Source organism: Felis catus, chromosome E1 (genome assembly GCF_018350175.1).
Source record: "Felis catus isolate Fca126 chromosome E1, F.catus_Fca126_mat1.0, whole genome shotgun sequence".
Classification (NCBI taxonomy): Eukaryota; Metazoa; Chordata; class Mammalia; order Carnivora; family Felidae; genus Felis; species Felis catus.
The window spans coordinates 2,554,642-2,578,765 of NC_058381.1; the positions used below are offsets into that span (position 1 = coordinate 2,554,642).

The window sequence follows — 24,124 nt, forward strand, 5'->3', positions numbered from 1 at the left end:
CCCACTCGACACAGGTAGTCGCGACGGCCAACTCAGCCCACTTCGCAAAGTGCGGAGCCTTCAAGGTTATTACTATTCTCTCCAGACCCGCCGGGAGCCGCGGCGGCGCTCCGGGCTGGGGGAGGAGGCGGCGGCTGCAGGAGCCACGGGGGCCGGGCTCCTCCGGGTGGCGAGGGCGAGGGCCTTTCTGGATCCGAGAGCGGAAGGTTCCAGCCGCTCGGGCGGCCCGGGGGCCGGCGGGGGAGACGCGGCGGGGGGCGGCGGGGACAAAGGGGGCGCGGGGGGCCGCGCGGGCGGCCGGGGCGGGGCGGCGGGGCGCGGCGGCGGCGGCGGGGCGGGCGGGAGGTGCGCGAGGTGAGGGCGGCGTGGGGGGCGTGGGCTGCGGGCTCCGCCGCCCGCTCCGCCGCGCGCTCCAGCTCCGGCTTTTCCCTCCGCCAGCCTCTCCCCCTCCCCGCCACTCCTTTAACTCCCCCCTCCTGGGCTCGGGACTGGTTTCCTCCCTTAGCCCGCTGCCCTCAATCCCGGCGAGGCTGGGGCTCCGGCTCGCGCCCCTCCCGCGCTCCCTCGTGCGGCGCCCCATGCCGCCCCCGCCCGGCCCCCGGCCGCCCCAGTCCCCCACTTAGGCCGGCGCTGCGATCCCGGGGCGCTGGAGCGTGGGCCGGGGGCGTAGGGCGCCTGCAGGCGGCCCCGGGAAGGGCTCTAGCGGGCTGAGCGCTCCGCGGCAGGGGCGCGGGCAGAGCAGGAAGCGGGTCCGCGTGGGAGCAGGGGGGCGGCCGCCACCGGGGTGGTCGGGGCCGGATCGCCGGGGCAGCCGAGGCAGGCACCGCAGGGGGGTGAGCGACTTTGGGGGAGTTGGTGCCCCGCCCCCCCAGGCCTTGGCGGGGTCATGGGGGCCCCCCGTTCTGGGCCGGGGGGCGTGCGAGTCGGGGCCCTGCTGCTGCTCGGCGTTTTGGGGCTGGTGTCTGGGCTCAGCCTGGAGCCTGTCTACTGGAATTCGGCGAATAAGAGGTGAGTGGCCCCGGGCTGGGGAGACCCCACACCCTTCGGGCAGGGAGTAGGGAAGCTTCGGGGGTTCGGGGTGGGGAGCTGGCGTCTCTGAGCTGGGAGGAGGCTGGAGGGAGGGTGCCAGTGCTCTGATGCGAGCCGATGGGTAACGAGACAGAGGTGATCTTGGGAGCCAGACTCCTGGGTCGCCAACAGACACGGCTGGATGTGGGTGGTGATCGCCATGTGTCGGGAGTTGGAAAGACCCCACAGGGGGCAAGGATCGCAAAGTTCAGGGGTAGCCGCGGGAGGGTAGTGGAGTGGTTATTTGGGTTTGTGAAAGACGCGTGTCCTGTCGGGGGCTGGGCTTGGAGGGAGCCTGGTTAATGTCAGCTCTCCGGAGAGCCGCCGAGTAGGTGCCGCTGAGCGCGCTGGGGAAGGGGCAGGGTGCCTCCCTCCCCAGAAGGGACTCGGCGACGGGAGGGAAGGGGGCTCAGTTTGGGGGCTCCGGGGGACAGCTCACCCAAGGCTTCTCGACTCTGTCCACACCGTCAGTCCCCTAACTCTTGTCCACAGCCAGAGGGTCAGTGAGCCCTTGGCGGATCCAGTTCCCAAACCAGAAGATACTCCTGCCTTCCTGGCTTGGAGACTTTTTTTTTCTGGAAGAAGCCTGGAGCCCCCTAAAGCCTCCTTTCTCTTGCATCTGGAGTCCTGAGGACTCCTTTGCCACCCCCCCCCCCAATCTGTGTTGCAAACTCTTCCATCAGACCCCTCTGTTCCTTGGCATGCTTGCTTTGCTCTGCAAAAAGGCCAGGGGTCACACGAAGCTTCTCATCACACAGGGTAAGACAGAACCCCTGGGAGGTCATCTAGGACCCTGGCCTCCATGCAGATCCCACTCCCGCTGGGCAAAAGAGTTCTGTGGTTTGAAAACTTCCTGCCTCCCTGGGGAGCCTGTGTGAGGCCAAGGGAAGGGGGTCGGCTGCGGAGCCCATCGGATCCGAGGTCTTAATCCGAGCTCCGCTGCTTTCCGCTGTGTGGCCTTGGGCCACTTAACCTTTCTGAGTCTGTAGTCTCCACCCTGACACCTTTTATGAGGATTAGAGGTAAGGTGTTTGAACGTATTACATGCTCATTAGAGGAGAACTAGAATTATTGGTTGTGTTCTCTTGACTTCCCAGCCTCCCCTCCCTCCCTCCCTGCTATGTCTCTTTGGGTATAATCTCAAATGTCTTTCCTCCGGCTCCTACCCACCAACTCCCAGCTGCAGTTTGAGTATCAGGTGCAGCCTGAGGAAGTAAGTTAGGCTTATTCTGATAGGGTTGAGGAAAGGGGGGGGGGTACGGTGTTCTGGGGGCTCTTTGGGATGTTGGCGGGGAGGGGGTGGGTCCTTTGGGAGTCTGGGAAGATAATGAGCAGCGGTCCCCGGGGACCCAGCTCTGAGACCTCGTGGCCGTTAACGCACAGGGAGGGGTCACAGGCGTTGGCAAGTGGCAGTGCTGGGCCAGTGGATGGCTGGGTTGAGGGAGATGTGGGCTCTAGGCTGTGGTTAGAAAGGTCAACTCCCTGAATTCCACAGCAATAAGGCACTTTCCCTAGGAAGTCCGAGACCTGGAGGAGGAGGGGTGACTGAGCAGGGGGGTGTCTGGGGCACCTGGCCCCCAGACCGTGGGTCCCGTTAGCCTCACGTAGGGCCATGGCCAGGCCAGGCATTTAACTCCTGGCGCGTCCCCTGGCTGACTTGGGAAGCTGGTCTGGATTCCCCTCCCCCGACCCACCCCTGGTGCCTCCCTTGCCCTGAGATCCCTCAAATTCAGTGGTGGCCTGGGGGAGGGGAGGCTCTGCCCCCATGGCCGTGCAATAGTGAAATCACCTGGGATGGGTGGGCTGTGTGGTTCCAGAGAGGCCAGCTCCTTGGTAACTGGCATCCTGTTGCCATGGCAACGGGGCTAGTGATGGAGGAGAGATGACAGTGTGCATGTGGTGAGGGCGGGCTGGAGAGTGCATTTGGGCACCGAGGGCCTAGAGACCTGTGAGCCTGGCCTCCCACCGCTTCCGAGCCCTTAGCGCCTGCCCCGTCGGAACAGACTTTCCACTCAGACGAAGGCCGAAGGCCGGCCTGCCAGGGATGTGGGGTGAGGGAGGCAAAGCTCTGGGGGCCAGACCTTTAACACCTCTCCTTGTCCACCTCACCCTCCTGACAGATTCCAGGCAGAGGGGGGTTACGTGCTCTACCCTCAGATCGGGGACCGGCTTGACCTTCTCTGCCCCCGGGCCCGGCCTCCTGGCCCCCACTCCTCTCCTAATTACGAGTTCTACAAGTTGTACCTGGTAGGGGGTGCCCAGGGCCGGCGCTGCGAGGCCCCCCCTGCCCCAAACCTGCTTCTCACTTGTGACCGGCCGGACCTGGATCTCCGCTTCACCATCAAGTTCCAGGAGTACAGCCCTAACCTCTGGGGCCACGAGTTCCGCTCACACCACGATTACTACATCATTGGTACTGCTGGGCGGAGGGCGGGGTCCGCGGGGAGGCTCTCCCCCACCCAACCCCAAGACTGAGGGGCAGGGGAGGAGCCGAGAGAGACCCCGGGGTGGTGTCAGGGCCAGGGAATGGGGACGGAAGAGGGGAAGAGGGGCTCGACTCTGGAGTGCCAACCTCTCCGTCTGGCTCTTCTCTCTCTCTCAGCCACGTCGGATGGGACCCGGGAAGGCCTGGAGAGCTTGCAGGGAGGTGTTTGCCTCACTCGGGGCATGAAGGTGCTGCTCCGAGTAGGACAGAGTGAGTGGGGGGGGCCGGGGCGCACCTCCTAGGAGCCGAGGGAGGTTGGGGCAGCACCGTCAGGGTCCGGGGGCTGCTGTCTCAGCCCCTGCTGTCGGGTCTCCCCCATTTCCAGGCCCCCGAGGAGGGGCTGCCCCCAGAAAGCCTGTGTCTGAGATGCCCATGGAGAGAGACCGGGGGGCAGCTCACAGCCTGGAGCCCGGGAAGGAGAACATGCCAGGTAGGAACCGGGGGTCCAGTCTCCTGCCTTCCCCCCCCACCCCACCCCAACCTCCTCTGCTCTCAGACCCCAGCTGCCCGCCTTCACCCTCTCCCTCCGCCTTCAGTTTTTGTTGTTTTTTTTGGGGGGGGGGTGATACAGGAAACAGAAGAGGGGATGGGAGGGTGGGAGGGGAGTGGAAGCCGAGTGAGGAAAAGACTCAATTAGAAGTAATTACCCGAGCCAGTGTTTCAATCAGTGCAGTCAGAGAAGTGGGGGAAGACTGCTTTGCGCCCAGCTGAAGGGCTGGACCCACCTGGATTCTGAGTGGGATTTCGGGGGGAAGGGGAGGCGGGGTCCCCAGGGGGCTCGGGCGCTGCCGGGGAAACCCACGGGGACCCCCGAGGCCGGGTGTCCGGAGGCCCAGGTGGCTCCTTCAGCCCCTCCCCCTCTTTCCTCCTTCACCCCTTCCCTGCCAGGTGACCCCACCAGCAATGCAACCTCCCGGGGTGCTGAAGGCCCCCTGCCCCCTCCCAGCATGCCCGCGGTGGCCGGGGCCGCGGGGGGGCTGGCGCTGCTGTTGCTGGGCGTGGCAGGGGCTGGGGGCGCCATGTGTTGGCGGAGACGGCGGGCCAAGCCTTCGGAGAGTCGCCACCCTGGTCCCGGCTCCTTCGGGAGGGGAGGGTCTCTGGGCCTGGGGGGTGGCGCTGTGATGGGACCTCGGGAGGCCGAGCCTGGGGAGCTAGGGATAGCTCTACGGGGTGGAGGGGCTGCAGACCCCCCGTTCTGTCCCCACTATGAGAAGGTGAGTGGTGACTACGGGCACCCTGTGTACATCGTGCAGGATGGGCCCCCCCAGAGCCCTCCAAACATCTACTACAAGGTATGAGGGCTTCTCCTCCCCGGCTCTCCTGGATCCAGCCCTTCTCGGGTGCTCCTCCGGTTTAAGTCACGGTTGGAGGGCCACCTCTGGCATCTCCTCGACCCCTCTGTGCCCCTCCACCCCCCACCCCCAGCTCCTGTGCTCCTGGCTGTTGTCGTCCTCTTCTCCACTGTTAGGATTCCTTAAGACTCCTGCCCTCGGTTGGCCACGTGAGCCCCCTCTCGTCTCTGTGCTCCTGGGTCCTCTTTCCTTGGGGAGGGGGCAGGGACGCAGCCTCCTCTCCTGACCGCGACCCGGCCATCCCTGTGCCCCTCACTCGCCGAGAGCCAGGGGCGGGAACAGTCTGTCTTTTGTTGGCACCCCTTCCTTTCTGCCTCTCACTGGTTTTCTCTTCTTGTCTCTTCTCTCTCTTATTCTCTCTCTGTCTCTCTCTCTTCTGCCTCTAGGTCTGTTCCTCTTCCCTAGCACCCCCCTCCCTACGCCTCCTCTTACCCTCTTGGCTTCTTTCCTCCGCCTCTCCCATCCCCCCGGGTGGGGGTATGTAAGCATTCGTGCCCTCGGCCCCCTCTTCTGACCTCTCTCACCGACCCTCCCCTCCGTCTGCCAAAAATGGGGGCCTTAATGGGGAAGGCTCTGGCACTCCACCCCAGCTCTCCGGGCGTGGGCAGCGGGGCCTCCTTCTCTGCCCTGCCCCGGGCCCCCCACGTACGTCCTCCGGCCATGTTGGGGTGGTTGGGTCGTGACAGCCGCCATGAGAAGAAGTGTCCTGTTTTGTCAGTGGCCCATAGCAAGATACGAGCCGGTCGGGGCACGGCGTGGATTTGGTCTGACGCTGAGCGGGCCACTGGGGACAGGAAGTGACTTGCTCCAGACGGGCAGTGGCAGAAGCAGTGCGGCAGAAACTGGAAGTGCCTTCGTCTGAAATAGGAAGTGGTCCGGCTGGAACTCCAAGTGGCTTAGTCCGGGGGTGCTTGTTGGGAGGGGGTGGGGGGCAAGGGGGAGGCGGCTGGTTCTTACTCTGTGGGGGGGTGGGCGGGCAGGAAGAACTTCCTGTTTGAGGAGGAAGCTGGAACTCACGGACTGTGAGAAGGTAGGGTGGACTGAGAAGGATCTTGCTTCCCCGGATCTCCCTTCCCTGTTCTCTGCGCTGCTTTTGGGACAGCGAAAGCGACTGCCATCAGCTGTGGTGGGCCCAACTTGTCATGTTCTTCTTCCCTTTCCCTACCCCGGTATAATCTCTGTCCATCAACGGGACTGTCCCAAGAACCCCCGTGTTGTCCCCAGTAACCCGGAGGGCTGTCTTGTTCAGCACACCCTCTTACTTTCTAGTCCTTTCCGACTCCACGCGGCTCCCTTCTTAGTGACCAAAATGGTGGCCTACTGACTGGTCTAGCTGACCGTGGTACCTAGCAACCGTTTCCGTAGTGACCAGCTTGTACCTCTTCCTGCCCTCTAGTGCACCATGGGCCTCAGTTTCCCCCCAGCTCAGTCTCATTAGACCAGAGCTGCCCTTGGGCACCAAGTCGGCCACCTTCATCACCAGCCAAGATGGTTACTTTGTCCGCCAGAGGTCATGTCACCTCTCTGGTGCGGTAGTTCCCAGCTCCTTCCTGATTTTTCTGATCCACTCCTTCCAGAGAACAGGAAGTTGATATTGCCATGGGGGAGGTGGCGGGGTATGGCCGTCACCTCAATAGTTTTACTGTAAAAGGGAAATTTGAACAACAAAAACCAAAAAAAGAAAAAAAAAAGAATAAAAAAGAATAAAAAACTTCAAAAGTTGACAAGAAGGCTGGAGAGTGACTGGGGGTGAGTTGGAACAGAGAACTGGTAGCCGGCGGGGGTGGGGGGGCGCTTTCGAGCTGAGCTGGATCTCATGAAGCCAAGGGGAAGGGTAGGGAGACAGCTGGGTCGGAGGGGGGAGGTGGGCAGTACGTGGGGAAGGGGTAATGGGCTGGGTGAGAGGGCCGAGGCAGGGGAGGGAGAGGTTGCCGATACATCCGATGGGGATGCACGTGGACACGCGCTCACGCGTGTCTGTTGCTAAACCAAAGCACCAGAGACAAGGCAAGTGGCGGTCAGAGACAAAGTGGACCAAGCATGTTCGCAGGTTCGGGTCTCCCCGCCTACCCTCCCTGCCCAAGGCACCTGTGACTTGGGGAGTTTTGCCGTTGGGGACCAGTGTGGGGAGAAGCGCCGTGTGAGTACCCGCAAGACGCAGGGACCCGGGTGTCACGCTGACCGCCCCCCTCACCCCCCCCCCCAGCTCCCTGCGTACCCATCACCCGGGCTCTTCTCCCCCCAAAACCCCTGGTGCCCAGCCCCCTTGACTCAGCCCCATTCTCCGACCACAAAAGCAGCCTGTCAGGAGCATGGCTGGAGCCGGTCGGCAGGGGTCACAACCTCTGCCCCGCCCGCCCCTCCCCTGACTTTAGGTGCCCTCCCGCTGTCTCCCATCTGCCTGGAGGTCAAGGGGTCCTCCTGCCCGGCTCTGTCCAACGGGACCCCTGCCCCTCCTCCTGTTTGAGCAGGATGCCTGGGTCCTGAGAGGCGCAGGTGCTCTGGGAGGGGAGTCGAAAACTGAGGCCAGGTGCTGGACTGTCTGGAATTCACTCCTGTCTTCTGAGCCCCGCACTGGAGAAGCCCGAGGTGGGGAGGCTCGAGGGGGGTGGAAAGGCTGGTCCCTGCCCCTTAGTGGGGGTTGGTGGTCATGGCAACATCCCCTTCTCCACACAATGGGAAGCCCCCCTCAGCCTCCCGCGTGGATGGAGCCGACAGCCCCATCGCTGGCTATCAGCCTCAGGGACTTGGCAACCGTCACCATGGCAACCCAGAGCCCAGCAACAGGGCCCAGTGTGAAAGGGAGGGGTCCCAGACCGGGGCAGGGCTGTGTGTGTGAGGGGGGCAAGGGAGCCGAGGGAGGGCCCCCCCCCGCACCACACACACACACGCGCGTGCACACACACACACACATCTAGAGACACAGGTGGAGGAAAGAGAAGTGGGGATAAATACTCTGTGACGAACACCTCGCCCAAGCAGCCAAGACATCATAACGTGCTGAGAGACAGGAAGACACCTGGGGACAGATGCACAGCTGGGGAGAGGAGCGGCACGTTCAGCACCACCCCCTGAAGTACACCCCCTCGCCACTCTGGCATCCGCGGACTCCCCCCTGCACGCACGCCCGTTAACAACACGAGACCTGCCGCCTGCCCCACGCGTGGCGGCTTGTGCATCTTCCGAGCGATTTGAAAGCACTGGTGACTTCCACACGGAACGACACATGCCGTCCTGTCCTCTTTCCGGGTACAAGTACGCAAACATGCTCCCCGGGCGATAACCACAATAAAGCCAGGAGAGGGGAGGGAAGACGTTCGTTTTCTGTTTTTTGTTTTTTTTTTCATTCACTTATCCACTCAGCATCACGTAAAGTGTCTATTTGGTCCCAGGCACCGTCTCGGGCACTGAGACTATAGATTAAATAAAGTCCCTGCTTTCACAAAGTCCGCATCCTGGTGGGGAACAACATAGTAACATCTCCGGGCAGTGACAAGCGGTGTAAATAAAACGGAGTAACAGCATGAAGAGGATAGAGATTCGCAGGGAAGATGCTTTAGGAGGTCAGGAAGGTCCCTCTGAAGAGGTGACCTTTGAGTCAGACCTTGAGTGAGGTGGGGGAAGGGCACGCCCCGGCGGAGGGAACAGCAAATGCAAAGGGTAGAGGTGAACTTGGGACATGTTTGGGAACATCCACAGCCTTGTGGATGTTCCAGATGTGTCCTGTCCTTCCCCAGCCTCAGCCTGGCGGGGAGCAAGTCACGTAGGGTCTAGAATCCACATGCAGGAAGCTGGTCTAATTCGGTATGCCCCCCCTTTTGTTTCTTGGGCGTGTGGTGTGTTTTCCTCCAGGAGAGTTTTAGCGCTGGGTGGGCAAGGGTGATGCTCTGAGCTTTTGCGGGGGGCTGGGGGACCGCTGCTCGTAAAGGGTCTAGAGCAGGCAGGCAGGGAGGAACTAAAGGGACTGAGAGGCTGGAGACCATGGATTGTGAAGCTGCCCCCACCCCTGTCCCAAACAGCAGAGCCTGTCCTGGCTGGGGGCTCACACTCTGCAGTATGTAAATTAGGTTGAGGTGTGTGTGTGTGTGTGTGTGTGTGTGTGTGTGTGTGTGTGTGGTTTATGGTGGGGGTTTTCAGGAAAGAGCTGTGGTGGGAATTTCTGATGGGGAATGGTTGACATCGTAAGTGGGATTTCAGTTAGAAAGAAAAATGGAGTTTCCTAAGGGGCTGTATGGGGAATCAGGAACATAGGGCACACCCCCCCCCCGGGCCCCCGGGAAAGTTTCAAGATCGGGCTGGGAGAAATGTGGCGGGCTGGGATATGCTCAGAGAGTGGGGTGGGGGGGGGGAGTCTGAAGAGGAGCGAAAACCGGGCAGGAGGAGAGAGGTCAGAAAGGTGGCAGGGAAGGTGGGGTCCTGAAACGAGTTCTGAGGGCACCGGGTCTGAGGAACCCCCCGACTCCCGCGGTGGATTGAAGCATCTGGGGTCCTGGTTCCCCCTCTTCCCCCGGTTGCCCTCAGAAGCCCAGGCATCAGCTCCCTGCAGCCCCAGCGCTGGCGGTGAGACTGAGCAGCCTTGGGGGGCAGCAGCTGGTGAGTGGGGAGGAATCTGTGTGCTCAGCAAACAGCAACCTCCTTGGTGCCCTGGTGGCTGCCTCCTCCCTCATCAATCAGCCCCAGCCAAATGTCCTAGTATTCCCACCACCCCAAGGGGACTGGGGCTGGGCCAGGGTCCCCAGGGGAGTGAGTTGGGGATGGGTGGGGGGAGGTGGGGGTGGCGCCTGGCTCCCCATCTCTTGGCCTCTGTTCTCTCCTCTTCTGGAAGCTCTCAGCCCTTCGTGTCCCGGAACGACTCTCTCCTGGCCCCTACCATTGTGAGGGCATCAGCTACAAATCACCTGTGGGGGTCTGCTGGGGGACAAGGGGGGAAGAGGGATGAGTCAGGGCTGGAGAGAAATCTACTCTGGTTCTCACGGGACCGGCCCAGGGCACAGGCAGCAGGAGGCTGCTGGCACAGAGGCCCGGTCCCCCCACGCTGGCCTCTCCATCCCTGACGGATGCTCCGGACAACAGGCCGGGACCCTGACTCCCTGAAGGTCCTTGCTTCCCACCTTCTCCCAGCCCCCATTCCCTACTTCCCGCCAAGATCCAGAGGTCCGGCCCCCAGCTCACCCCAAATCTGCTGCTCCCCACTGGGGACTGAGGCCTCCAGACCTTAGCCTGTGGCTCTCTCCCCCTCCTCAGCCCTTGCTCCCCTCGGGGACCCAGGCGTCCTGCCCACTCTTTTCACCATAACAACCATTCTTTCGGAGTTGCTTAAGACTTTAATATCATTTCATTAAGTCAGCTAGTTAGAGAAGGTTGGGGGCACAAAGAGACTGGGGTGGGCAAAGGACGGCCAAGGTAGGGGGGAAGCAAGGGAAGAGTCCCCCTCTCTCCGTGGAGATGGCTCTGAGACATCAAATATTGACAGTGAGAGAACAGAACTTATTAAATCTGGGACAGGGGTGTGTGTAGCTGTGGGAATGGCCGGATGCCTGGGTTCTGAGGGTAATGAAGGTCTGGGGGGGGGGGAGGGGAAGGCCTGGCTGAGGCTGGGGGATGCGGCAAGAGTAAGGGGCTTGTGGGCACAACCCTCCAGTCCCTCTCCTTTGGGAGGTATTGAGTCTCGGTACCCTGGCCGTGTGTCTCAGCTGTCCCCTTCATTCCCCTGGGGACAAGACCCCCCTCACAGCTGTGGTTGGCTCCCCTTCATCCCTCCCCCTACCTCCACCTCTGTTGATGAGCTTTCGGCAGCGTTTAATCGGATTGAGCAGTAATTAGCAAAGCGAGATGTTTGATTACCTATTTAGCATAATGGAGGGGGCTGGGATCCCTAGGTACAGCCAAGGTTGGGCGGGGGGGGGGGGGGGGGGGCAGGCAGAAAAGAAACGGGGTCTACACTGCATTCTTTTCCCCGGGGAGCCAGGAGCCCTGCCTAGAACTCCCCACCCAATGCCTCCCCTCAAATCTTCACTCCTTGGGGACTTTTCCCTGGGGGATCTGGCCAATCATGCCACCTCTCTCTGCCACCCGCTGCCTCTTTGGTTAGCGGATCTATCACCCACTTAGCCCTACTCGCTGCGCAGCTGGCTAGGGGTGTGGCAGGACCCCTCACTACTTCAATCCTTGCTTTCAGCCGGGACTCCGGCCCAGGCAGGGGGCCAGCAGAGCCCAGGAACGTACCTCCAGGATAGCAGGGGTGGGGAGTGCCCAGGCCAGGGGCTACCAATGCTGGAGATTAGGATAGGTGGGGTGCAGACATTAGGATAGGTGTGGATTAACCCAAGGGCCCTTCAGGAGTCCCCGAGACGGCCTTGTAGCGATGGACCGGCAGAACGAGATCTGTCAGGTGTGAACGGCAACCAGAAAAAGGGGGAACTGAGGTCCCAGCTTCTCCCCCCTCCGCATCCGGCAAAGAAAATGTCATCAATTTAGCTCCTCATGGAAATGTAATCAGTGGGCTCGCTGCTGGCTTTGTCTTAATTAGGCACTATTGATGGAAGCAGGGAGGGTGCCTACCCATTCCCCTGACTCAGCCTCCCCCCCCCTAGATCTCCGAGGCCTCCTTCCAGCTTCTGGCGCCGCAGGTACGGCCCGGGCTTGCAGGCGCCCCCTCCGCGGCCCCGGCCCGCAGCGCCCCCTAGCACCGGCTGAGGTCTGCCCCCCCATGGCACACCCCTCTCCTCTGGCTTCCCCAGGACTCAGCCTTTGTTCTCACGGAAAGCCGAGCCCCTCCCCGGCCCGGTCACCTTCCCCAGGGAGTCCCCGCCTCCCGTTCCCCCCAAAACGGGCGACGCTTCCCAGAGCCGATCCTCAGGTTCCAAAGACTCCAGTTCTGTTCTTCCCTCCCCTCCCCCGCCCCGCGCCGCCAGGCGCTCCGAGACCCCAGTCCGAGCTCAGACGAGGGAAACCAGCGGGAGGGCAGGGGTGCTCCAGCCCCGGTTTTTCCCCCGGACCCAGCTGCAGCCGCGGCTGCCTCGAAATCCTGGAGCGCCTTCTAGAGCGTCCACGAGCCCCGCAGGCGGGACGCCGGGCGCCACCTGCTGGACGCGCTCGGGAGCGCGCCCGCAGACCGGGGCGCGGGGTCGGTGCGGGGGCTCCGCCGGACCTCTCGCCGTCCCGCGGGAAGGTGGCTCGTGGCCTCAGCCTCGGCCCTTCCAGACTGTCCTCGGGCCGAACCCCGCCTCCTCCGGCCTGCCGGCCACGGTGGCTCTCGCCGGCTCGCCGGGCCCTCTGGCCCCCGCTCCCCGCGGGGCGCACGCGGGCCGGGGCGGGCCGCCGGGCGGCGGAGCGGAGCTGCCCTGCGCCTGCGCCGAGGACGCCGGGCTCGCGGGCACGCGCCCGGGCCGCTCACCCGTCCCTGCCCGTGGTTGCCTTGGCGACGCGTGCAGGCGCGGGCGGGAGCGGGCCTCTCGGGGCAACTTCCCAGACGGAGCGGCCGGTCCGTCGGCCTAGGGAGGACGGGGTCGGCGTAGTGAGGTGTGTGTCGGGGGCGAAGAGGAGGAGGGGAGACGGGGGAAGCTTCGGGGAGAAGGGGCAGCTGTGGGGGAGGGGAGGGCGGCCGTGTCCGGGGAGAAGGGGGCGGGGGGGGGGTGGAGAAAGGGCAGTTGTGGGGGAGGGGAGAAGAAGGGGCGGTTGGGGTTGAGACGGAGCAGCGGGGGGGGGGGGGGGCGGAAGGCAGTTGTGACCGTGGGGTGAGGAAGCCCCTGCAAGGGCAGGTTTGTCGACGACAGGCAGCCACTTTGAGGACCTGGCCGCTGGTCCCCTGCGTCCTTCCTGAGTGACGGCGCGAGCCCTCAGGCTGCTGGAGCGGCCCCTCCTGGGGTCCGCCCTGGCGGATCTGGGGGTGAGCCCCTGGGGAGGGTGCTCCCGGCCTCGCCCGAGGACGCCCCCACCTTCCCCTCGGGAGGCTCCAGCCCCAGGCCGCTTCTCTGGAGGCCCCTGGCTGGGCTGCGGTTGGTTTTATCGATGCGTTGGCCTAACAGAACGCTTCTCCTTGGAGCAAAGCACGCATCCTTCAAGTCTGGAACTCATAACCTGTGATCAATGCCTGTGGCAGCCACAGGTGGCTGTCGGGCTGGAGCCGGAAGGCCCGGCCAATCACACAGTGCCCCTGGGCCGCTGCAAGCCCGCAGCGAACGCCCCTACTTCCGCCCGAGAGGCCTTCCTCCTGCCCCATTTTCTTCTCCCCCCCTCCCCCCCACACAATTGGAAATTCCGTGTCGGGTGACTTTTCTCCTTCCTTCTGCCAGTCTGTTTTCGGCCTTAGGAGTCAAATGAGGTTGGGCTTCACTGTGGCCTAGTTCAGGGTTCCTCAGTCAACTATGCGAAGAGATCTTTTCAGCACCCACAAAATGGAGTTCCTACCCCCCCCCCCCCAGCCATGAAAACCTAAAGAGATGTGTTGCAAATACTGTTTGTCTTTTTCTTTATATGTTTTGAGAGACAGCACGTGAGCAAGGGAGGGGCAGAGAGAGAGAGAGGGAGACGGAGCATCTCAAGCAGGCTCCTTGCTGTCAGCACGGAGCCCGACTCGGGGCTTGAACTCGCTCACGGGAGATCATGACCTGAGTTGGATGCTTAACCCACTGAACCACCCAGGCGACCCGCAAATACTGCGTTTCTTTGTTTAAGGGGGTGGCACATTTTAGCGTGGGTAGGAGGAGAATTTTCCACGTCTCTCCCCCCCCCCCCCCCCCCCCCCGCCTTGCTTGGGGTATCGCAGGAGGAAAGGAGGGTTGGAGGAGAATCATCTTGGTTTGCTTCGGTGACTTGATATCATGACAAGGGATGGGGGGACGGCCTTCCCCTCCCGGGGCCTTCTCTCCACTCATGGCCCGGAGGGGTAAAGTGGCTGAAGGTGTGTGTGACCACGCCTGGGTGGTTGGTGGAGCAGGGTGAGGTATCCCCAGATATGAGTATGATATGGGGAGGGGGGTCTCAGTTTGTGAATTCAAAAGGGACCGCGTGTACGGAGGGGGGACGGGCTGGGAGGCGTGGATCCGGTTGCGGACCCCCAGCTGCCCGTGTGTCCGCAGGTGTTGCCCACGCCATGTCCAGCAGAGAAGGGAAGCAGAGACTGAGTGGCCAGGGAAGCGCCAGCCGTGGTGCCCGCCAAAGAGCCCCCGAGGCCACCCTGGCCTCGAAGCCTGGGGACGCCGCCCTGCCTCCCCAGCCGGAGTCCGATTCCTTCAAGGAGGAGCTTGGTGGGTACATGCTGGGGAGGAGCTCGGAGGCAGAATGTGTGTCTTCAAAGAGGGTCTGAGGGTTGTGGGGGGTTGAGTGGAGTGTCAGGCCTGATGCTGGGCTCCTGTCTCTGTGTTTTCCTCCTGGCCAGCCTTGGCCTGTTCTTTCCCTCCTCACAGTACCCCCCCAACCCCCAACCCCCAGTGACCCCGGAGCTCACTAGCCGGTCCTTTCTTTCTCCTAGCCTCTTCTTCCTCCTCACTCCCTGTGTTCCAGGTTGCTCCGACCACACCGACGCGGGTTTGATCTCTTCCTTTTTCCCATCTTCACCCTGGGTGGCAAAACAAATAATGTTTTTCTTCCATTAAGCCCATCACCATGGAGACCCAGCCTGCTTCGCCGCCCTTTGAATCCTCAGCCTGAGCGCTGCTTTCTCCCATCTGTTCAAGGCTCTTGCGTCTCTGCGTTCATTTTGGCGGAGCCTTGGTAGACTCAGGAGGGTCAGGTTCAGGGCCACACACACAAAAAGAAGCCCCATGTCTAGATTGAGGGAGCAGAGAGTTTACAGAGGCTGCCTCCTGCGGCTTTGATCTCAGGGATGCCTCTCCTGCGGGTTGGAAGGTTTTTTTTGGTAGCAGTTGCTGTCGCTGGGCCGTGCCTTGGAGCTCTGGCCGGTGTAGATAGGACTGTGAACTAAGTATAGCCCCCACATTTTCCCACTGCAAGCAGCCTCTCAAGAGGGACAGAAATAGAATCCTCTTTTCATATGAACAGCGGTTAAGCATGGGTGTGGGAGAGAGGTCCAGGGTCCACAGGATACCTAGGATCCAGAGGTTAGAGACCAGCAAAATGTTTTGTTCTGAGCTCTCCCAGAAGCATTAAAAATGGAACTAGCTCCTGGAGGCTGGGCGCCTGGACCAGGGATGCGGAGGGAGCAGGAGGCGCAGCGAGGTTCAACCTGGAGACTCCTCCAGTGTGAGAAGGGAAGGAGAGTCTCAGTGAAAGCCTTGACCATCCAATACAAAGAATCTATGACTCCCTTAGCTCTAAGGCTTTTTGTCGTTTGGTGGGGAGCTTTCCAGCTGACCCAGCAGAGGTCCAGAGGAGATGGGGACCTCCACAGCATCCCTGACACCCACAGTGATCCCTGTACTCTTTGGAGCTGGGGAGGGGATTGAGGTCTGTCCCTGCTGGAGACAGAGGGGCCGGCCATGGTCTGAATGTTTTGTCCCCCTCCCTCCCCCAATTCATACGTTGAAATCTTAACGCCCGATGTGATGTGATTAGCGGGTAGGGGCTTTGGGAGGTGCTCTGATCAGATCAGGAGGGTGGGACCATCATGGATGGGATAAGTGCCTTGGGAAGGTGGTTCCAGAGAGATCCCTTGCCTCAGTCCTTCATGTGAGGACACGGTGAGAAGTCTGTGACCCAGAGGAAGGGTCTCGGTGCCCATGGTGCATCCTGGTTTAGGACTTGCAGCCTTCAGAAATGGGAGAGAGAAGTTTCTGCTGTTTAGAAGCCACCCAGTCTGTGCTGTTTTTTTTTTTTTTTAATGTTTATTTTTGACACAGAGACAGAGCATGAACGGGGGAGGGTCAGAGAGAGAGGGAGACACAGAATCTGAAACAGGCTCCAGGCTCTGAGCTGTCAGCACAGAGCTGGACGTGGGGCTCGAACTCACGGACCGTGAGATCATGACCTGAGCTGAAGTCGGATGCCTAACCGACTGAGCCACCCAAGCGCCCCCCGTGCTGTTTTGTTATGGCAGATGCAGGGATAAAGGGCCTAAAACACACATTGGTAAAGGTGGGTAAGTGGGCAAACACCCTTTGGAGGTCTCTGTTGACAACCTTTGCTTCCTTAGGCGTTCCTCAATTCCCATTAAGAAAAGGAGGACAGGTTTATAATCCCATATTTGTAGTTTTATTTGTTTGTTCATTTGTTTATTTTGAGAGAGCAGTTGTGCGTGTGTGTGCAACCAAGGAAGGGGCAGAGAGAGAGAGAGAGAGGGAGAGAGAATCCCAAGCAGGCTCCGAGCCGAGCAAGTACTCGATTGGGACTCCTCTGGACGCGCGACTCCATCCCGCATCTGTGAGATCGAGATCCAAGCCGAAATCAAGAGTTGGGTGCTTAACCGACTGAGCCACCCAGCTGTCCCCATATTGTAATTTTAATTATGTATGTATATGTGTGTTTAATTTTTTTACGTTAAGAAATTTTTTTAATGTTTCTTTTTATTTTTGAGAGAGACAGAGCATGAGCGGGGGAGTAGCGGAGAGATAGGGAGACACAGAATCAGACACAGAATCCAAAGCAGGCTCCAGGCTCCGAGCTGTCAGCACAGAGCCCGACTCGGGGCTCGAGCTCCCGGTCCACCAGATCATGACCTGAACGGAAGTCAGCCACTTAACTGACCGAGCCACCCAGGCGCCCCCTCAAGCTTGCTAGTTACATTTTTACTGCACGTAGCCATGAACATCATATACCGGTATCATATCTCATGACTTGGATTTTATATATATAAATTGTGTTGTGGGAGACAAAACCGATATACTCTTTAAGCAATTTTTTTTTCTTTTTTGAGTTTATTCCTCCACTTGGAGAGTGCATGCGTGCAATCATGAGTGGGTGAGAGGCAGAGAGAATCCCAAGCAGGCTCCCTGCTGTCAGCACAGAGCTCTATGCGGGGCTCAATCCTACAAACCCGTGAGATCACGACCTGAGCCGAAATCAAGAGCCGGATGCTTAACTGACTGAGCCACCAGGCGCCCCCCCCACCCCCCACTTACCCTGGAGGTTGCCTCAGTCTTCCTCCCCTTGGCCTTGGTTCCATCTGGCATCTTGAATGCCTTCAGTTTTCTCAAAGGGCATTAGATTTCTTGGTTACCCGTCTCACCACCGCCAAGCTCCTGGAACCGTCTGTCCCATCTTTTTCATGATTTTCTTTCTTGGCTTCTGTGCCTCACTCTCCCCTCTTGGGATTCCTTTCTGAAGTCGGAGTGTCCTGTTCCCCAAAGTCTTTTGGCTCCGTCTCATTTGCTGCTTCTTCCTTTCGGCCCACGGCAGGTGGGAAACCCACTGGCTTTACCCGTTTCTTGTGTGAGCAGCAGATGAGGAGGTAGAAACAGACCCTCCTGGGTATTCTCGGCGTCCAGAGTGGGTGCGGCAGAAACCAGTGCGCCGACTGAGCGGGGCCGGTTTCCGTGGGCCCCAGCGTCTGCATGTGGGAAGAGCAATGGAAGGCCAGAAGCTGAAGGCCTAGAATAATCTGAGTACGGCTTGGCCTTCATTCCCCTGCCTCCCTCCACTCCTCTACTCCTGCCCTTGTCAGCTTTTTCTTTCTTTCTTAATTAAAAAATATTTTTTTTAACATTTATTATTGAGAGACAGAGAGACACAGAGCATGAGCAAGGAGGAAAGGGGCAGAGAGAGAGGGAGACACAGAATTCAAAGCAGGCTCCAGGCTCTGAGCTGTCAGCACAGATCCCGACGTGGGGCTTGAACTCACAAACTGTGAGATCGTGACCTGAGCCGAAGTCGGACGCTTAACCGACTGAGCCACCCAGGTGCCCCCCTATCAGCTTTTTAAAAGAAAATTGGGATAGAATTCACTTACTATAAAATTCATCCCTTTAAATTTTTTTCCTAAATGTTTGTTTACTTTTGAGAAAGAAAGACAGAGGGTGAGTGGGGGACGGGCAGTGAGAGAGGGAGACACAGAATCGGAAGCAGGCTCCAGGCTCCGAGCTGTCAGCACAAAGCCCGACACAGGACTCAAACCCACGGGCTATGAGATTATGACCTGAGCCAAAGTCGGATGCTTAAGCGACTGAGCCACCCAGGTGCTCCTAATTTTTTTTAATGTCTTGTTATTTACTTTTGAGAGAGAGACAGAGCACGAGTGGGGGAGAGCAGAGAGAGACAGAGACGGAATCCGAAGCAGCTTACAGGCTCTGAGGTGTCAGCACAGAGCCCAGCGTGGGGCTTGAGCTCATAAGCCATGAGATCATGACCCGAGCCGAAGTTAGACCCTTAACCTACTGAGCCACCCAGGTGCCCCAAAGTTCATCCCTTTGAGGCGCAATTCAGTGACTTTGGGTATATTCACAAAACTGTTTCAACCATCACCACTATCTAATTTTAGAGCATTTGCATCCTGTTCCCCTCCCCCTGCCCCGAGAAAGCCGCTTGAAGCACCTTGAAAGATTGGCATCAGCTCACCCTATATCTTTACTTCTAATTGCATCAGATCCTGGTTTTTTATTTTTAATTAAAAAATTTTTTTTGAAGTGTATTTATTTTGAGAGACAGAGTGAGCAGGGAGGGGCAGGGAGAGAGGGAGAGAGAGAATCCCAAGCAGTCTCCGCAGTGTCAGTGTGGAACCCGATGCGGGGCTTGAACTCACAGACTGTGAGACCTGAGCCGAAACCAAGAGTCGGACACTTAACTACCCGTGCTACCCAGGCGCCCCCAGACCCTAGTCTTTTGGTAGCCGCTCCCCCTTCCCCTTGCCCCACAGATCCTGATAACCGCTAATCCACTTTCTGTCTGTATGGATTTGCCTGCTGTCCACATTTCACGTAAATGGATCCATACAGTATATGGTCTTTTGTGACCGGCTTCTTACACCCAACATCATGTCTCTGAGCTTTGTCCCTGATGTAGCGTGGTACCTGACCTCCGTTCCCTTTTTTCTTTTAATGTTTGTTTATTTTTGAGAGAGCGCGTGCGTGCACGCGTGTGCTCATGTGAGTGGGGGAAGGCAGAGAGGGAGAGAGAGAGAATCCCAAGCAGGCTCCATACTGTAAGTGCAGAGCCTGATGGGGGGCTTGATCTCATGAACCATGAGATCATGACCTGAGCCAAGAGCAAGAGTTGGACAGACGCTCAACAGACTGAGCTGCCCCGGCACCCCACCTCCGATTTTTAATGTTTGTTTATTTTTGAGAGAGAGAGAGAGACAGAGCGTGCATAGGGGAGGGGCAGAGAGAGAGGGAGACGCAGAATCCGAAGCAGGTTCCGGGCTCCGAGCTGTCAGCACAGAGCCCGACGCGGGGCTCGAACCCATGACCTGTGAGATCATGAGCTGAGCCGAAGTCGGACGCTTAACCGACCGAGCCACCCAGGCGCCCCACCTCTGATCCTTTTTTATGGCCGAACAATATTCCACCGCAATTTTGTTTATCTGGCCACTCGTTGATGGGCACTTGAGTTGTTTCCACCTTTTGGCTGTCGTGAGTAGTGTTGCCGTGACCGTGGGTGTGCAGGCATCTGTTCGAGTCCCCGCTTCGTTCTCTTGGGGATATACCCGGGGATGGAAGTGCTGGGCGGCGTGGTGACTGTGTTTAAGGAACGCCCTCATTTTTGAATAATTTTTTTTTAACGTTTATTTTTTTTATTTTTATTTAAAAAAAATTTTTTTTTTCAACGTTTATTTATTTTTGGGACAGAGAGAGACAGAGCATGAACGGGGGAGGGGCAGAGAGAGAGGGAGACACAGAATCGGAAACAGGCTCCAGGCTCTGAGCCATCAGCCCAGAGCCCGACGCGGGGCTCGAACTCACAGACCGCGAGATCGTGACCTGGCTGAAGTCGGACGCTTAACCGACTGCGCCACCCAGGCGCCCCTTTAACGTTTATTTTTGAGACAGAGAGAGACAGAGCACGAACGGGAGAGGGTCAGAGAGAGGGAGACACAGAATCGGAAACAGGCTCCAGGCTCTGAGCGGTCAGCCCAGAGCCTGACGCGGGGCTCGAACTCACGGATGTGAGATCGTGACCTGAGCTGAAGTCGGCCGCTTAACCGACTGAGCCACCCAGGCGCCCCATGGGACGCCCTCATTTTTGAATTTTTGTTCTTCCCAGAGCCAACATCGGAGGAGCCCGAGGCACAGAAAGAATTGCCAGAGCCTGAGGCGGATGTGGTAAGTTAGGGATTTCCCTGAGCCAACCCTTCCTCCCCGGGAGCCAGTCAGTCCGAGGGTTAGCTGTAAAATGGAGAACGAGGAGTTCTCTCCGGTCTGTCGCTGGCGTCTACTCCCTCTCCACTGGGAGCCTGCTTGCCACAGATCCAGCTCGCTGAGTCATGAGAAAGTTCTCCGTGCCCCGCACCCCTCCAGAGGGACAGGGCTTTGCGCGAGGGACAGGGCTCTTCACTTTCCCTTCCTTGTGTCCCCGCCTTTTTTTGTTTGTTGAGTTTTCAAACGTCTTTAATTTTTAGTTTTCAGTGTTTGTTTATCAGAGAGAGAGGGACAGAGGGTGGGAGAGAGCGAGGGAGACACAGGTTCCGAAGCAGGCCCCGGGCTCCGAGCTGTCAGCACAGAGCCCGACGTGGGGCTTGAACTCGTGAACTATGAGATCGTGACCGGAGCTGACGTCAGATGCTCAACCGACTGAGCCACCTAGGCGCCCCGCCCCTTGTCTCCCCCGCCTTGAATCAAACCGGGACAGGCTCACTGTGTAAGGCCCAGCTGTGCTCGCTGTGGCTTCATGCCAAGAACAAGAACTCTCCAGGCCCGGGTGTTAGCAGCCGAGCACTGTGTGCTATATCCGTGCTATTTTTATTTGTACTTCTTTGATTTCAAGTGACACTGAACGGTTTTTTTCATATTTTCAGTTTCTCTTTTTGCGACACGACACGTCCGTTTGCGTCCGTTTATTTCCTGGGGTGGTTGCGTTTTCCTCGTTGGTCCACCCTTGGCTCTACATGGGAGACATTTTAGAGCATGAAGTTTTCTCGACTTGGAAACTTCAGGTGAAGGAGATTCCTTCTCATCTTCCAGGAGCACTGGGAGAAGGACAGGGTGACTCCTCGCGTTTGTGCTCCTGTCTTCCGGTGCCTTTAATTATTCAGAGGAGTTCTCCAGACTTTTTTTTTTTTTTCTAGTCACCACTTACAATTTTTTTGCCGTCTAACTCGTGCGTTCTTTGGTGTTTCCCAGTCTTGTCTCTTCCCCTTCGTTCTCCCTCTCTGCTAATGCTAGTTTGCTTTTTTTTTTTTTTAAGTTTATTTACTTTGAAAGAGAGAGAGAGAGACAGAGAATGCACCCACAGGAGGGGCAGAGAAAAAGGGAGAGACAGAGACAGGGTGGAGCCTGACTTGGGGCTCGAACCCACAAACCATAAGACGATGAACTGAGCCGAAATCAAGAGTCAGACACTTAACCGACTGAGCTGCCCGGGCGCCCCTGCCACTTGGCTTTGCCTTGACGTCTCCCGTTCAGTGTCCCGGGCAGGCTGCACCCTTCTCCTTCTTCCAGCTCATCATCTTGGAGCCTGATTGCCTGCTTTAGGCTCATATCCTACAGGGTCCCTTGATTGAGTTTCACTCCGAGGTCGAGGATGGCTGGGCGAGGTGTCTTTGCAACCACAGGCATAAAGGAGATATGTTGGGAAGATCGTGTCCCCCGTTTTCCTCTGTGGTCCGTTCTAGTTTCACTCGTCGAAGCAAGGGAATCTCACTGTCTGCTTTCTTCAGAAGCTCGAGACCCGTCATTCGGCTTATCTGCAGCCTTCCCTTCACCATCCCGGACCCGTCAGGCTTCTCGCCTCATGTCCTGTGTCCCCACGTGCGCTTGTGAATGGGGGAGAGGACGCCTCCTGACAGCTGTACCTGCTTCGGCCCTCTGCTCCCCTCCCGTAGAAGCCCCTTTTCCTGTCCCGAGCCGTGCTGACAGGACTGGCGGGTGCGGAATGGACAGCGGAGCACGATGCCGGCCTGGAACGCTTTGCCCGGGACCCTTCGGAAGCCATCCTCACCATCTTCGTCGACCCCTGTGTGGGGCTGACGCTGGAGCTGGGCATGCCTGTGCAGGTGGGTGCTCGGCTCTCCCGGACCCCGAGGTGGTCGGCCAGGGAGCTGAGGGTTGGCGTCCCTCCGTCATCTGAGTCTTACCTCCTGTGCCCAAGGTGTGTTGAGCCTCGTGGTGGGTCCGCTTGACGGTGGAATGCAGAGGCGTGAGGCAGGGTTTTGCTTTCGGTGATCTCGTGGTCTGGTGGGGGAGACAGACGTATAGAAACTATTCACAATGTGTTAGGATGCACGGGCAGAGCTTAATAGGAACTTTATGGGGACAGTACAGCCAGTGGGATGCTGGCAAGGCCTGGCGACAGAGGTGACATTCGAGCTGGAAAAGAAAGGTAAGTCCGATTTCATCGCGTCTGGGTGAGAGCTGTGTCGGCAGAGAACGCTTTATGGGCAAAGGAAAGAGCTGTGGGAGGCGATCCTGAAAAGGCGGGCTGGGGTCACTTCGCGGAGGGCCTTGTGTTTATGCTGGAGAATTTGGCCTCCCTCCTGGAGGGAACTAGCACAGCCTTTCGTGGATTAGAGAGAGAACGCTTTCAACCGTGTGGAAGACACACGGGCGAGGGGTAAGCCACGGGTAGGGAGACGGTTAAAAGACGGGTAGAGTAGAACGTTAGTGGTGGAATCTGGTCATTGTTGTAAACCTCTTGTCACTTTTCTATATGTTCGAAGCCTTTGAAATAAAGTGTTGGAAAAGAGAAAGGCCTTTGCTTTGCTTTTATTGGCAGCACGTACACAAAACGATAACGATAATGGAGGTGAACGTGGCCGTGCGCAGTGACACAATTTGGGAAATGTTCCAGATCAAACAAAAGCAAAAATAGCTTGCGGCTTTTTCCTGTACGTTGGCGTCAGGCAGCTACAAAACATCATGGAAAAAAAAAAAAAAGGATCTCATTCGTAAAAGGAAGAAGAGTTTGCCAAAAATGTGTAGGATTTATATGAAAGAAAGCAAATTTGTTGCAGGCCATGAAACCATGAGAGAAGATTTGACTGAATGGCCATATCCTGTTTCTGGGTGGGAATCTTAATATTATAAAGATCCTTTATCTAAAAAGAAATGTACCATTTTAATGCAACTCCCATCACAGTGCCAAAGTCCCTACCCTTACGTGAAGATTTAAAAATATATCCAGTCGGGACGCCTGGGTGGCTCAGTCGGTTGGGCATCCGACTCCAGCTCAGGTCATGCTCTCCTGGATCATGAGCTCGAGCCCCGCGTTGGGCTCTGTGCTGACAGCTCGGAGCCTGGAGCCTGCTTGGGATTCTGTGTCTCCCTCTCTCTGCCCCTCCCCCGCTCACGTTCTGTCTGTCTCTCAAAAATAAACATTAAAAAATATATATCCAGAAATATGCGTGAAGAAGGAAAGTAATGTAGGAGAGTTGTGAATACGAAAATCTCTTCTAATTAAACTGAAGTAATTACAACAGAGCTGTACTGGGACAGGAATATACATTGATATGCAACATTAAAGACACCAAGTACAGACGCATAGATGTAAGCATTTTCTCTAAAAATTGCATTTAAAATCTGTGGGGAAGAACAGATCCTTCGGTGAATAGAATTGGGAAATATAGAAAAATTTTCCATTAAAAATCTAATCAGCTGGGGAGAGCAGCGGGAAACAGGCAGATGTTGGTCAGAGGGCACAAGGAGATCAAAAGCAGAGGCCACAAAGCGAAAAAACACACGGGACTACATCAAATCCAAAAGCTTCTGCACAGCAAAGCTTCTTCCATCAACAAAATGAAAAGGCAAACCTAAGGATTGGGAGAAAATACGTGTAAATCGTCTGTCTGATAAAAGGTTAATATCCAAAGTATATAAAGAACTCCTACAATCCAATAGCAAAAAGAACAGCCTGATCAAAAGATGAGCAGAGGGATTGAAGAGACATTTTTCCAAAGAAGACCTACAAATGGCCAACGCGCGTTTGAAAAGGTGCCTCCGTATCATCAATGGGAGAAACGCAAGTGAAAATCGCAGCGAGGTATCAGATACCACCTGACACTTGTCAGAATGGCCATCGTCAAATAGACTCCCAAGAGGCAACAAACGTTGGTGAAGACGTGCAGGAGAGGGAACCCTCGTGCACTGTTAGTGGGAATGTAAGTTGGTGCGGTCGCTCTGGAGAATGGGATGGACGTTCCTCAGAAAATTAAAAACAGAACTACCCGATGATCTGG

The 24,124-nt window shown here is 57.9% G+C and overlaps 2 protein-coding genes and 1 long non-coding RNA gene across 3 annotated transcripts in view; all 3 read left to right on the plus strand.

Annotated features, from left to right (window-relative positions):
- The first annotated feature begins 886 nt into the window (after window positions 1–886).
- Window positions 887–4,851, plus strand: EFNB3 (ephrin B3). The gene is given in 5 exon segments (NM_001114343.1): window positions 887–1,008; window positions 3,189–3,481; window positions 3,671–3,763; window positions 3,879–3,983; window positions 4,442–4,851. Coding segments are annotated over 5 exon segments (1,023 nt in total).
- Window positions 4,852–7,301: 2,450 nt separating this feature from the next.
- LOC109494163 lies at window positions 7,302–8,219 on the plus strand. Its single transcript, XR_002148782.3, has 2 exons — window positions 7,302–7,494; window positions 7,888–8,219. It is a non-coding gene; the product is annotated as an uncharacterized LOC109494163 (long non-coding RNA).
- A 4,013-nt stretch (window positions 8,220–12,232) lies between these two features.
- DNAH2 (dynein axonemal heavy chain 2) overlaps window positions 12,233–24,124 on the plus strand; it is a 92,650-nt gene continuing 80,758 nt past the window's right edge. The window contains 4 exon segments of the mRNA XM_045045382.1: window positions 12,233–12,426; window positions 13,986–14,153; window positions 19,999–20,057; window positions 21,776–21,946. Of these exon segments, the coding sequence (XP_044901317.1) occupies window positions 14,000–14,153; window positions 19,999–20,057; window positions 21,776–21,946 (384 nt within the window). The 5' untranslated portion in view covers window positions 12,233–12,426; window positions 13,986–13,999.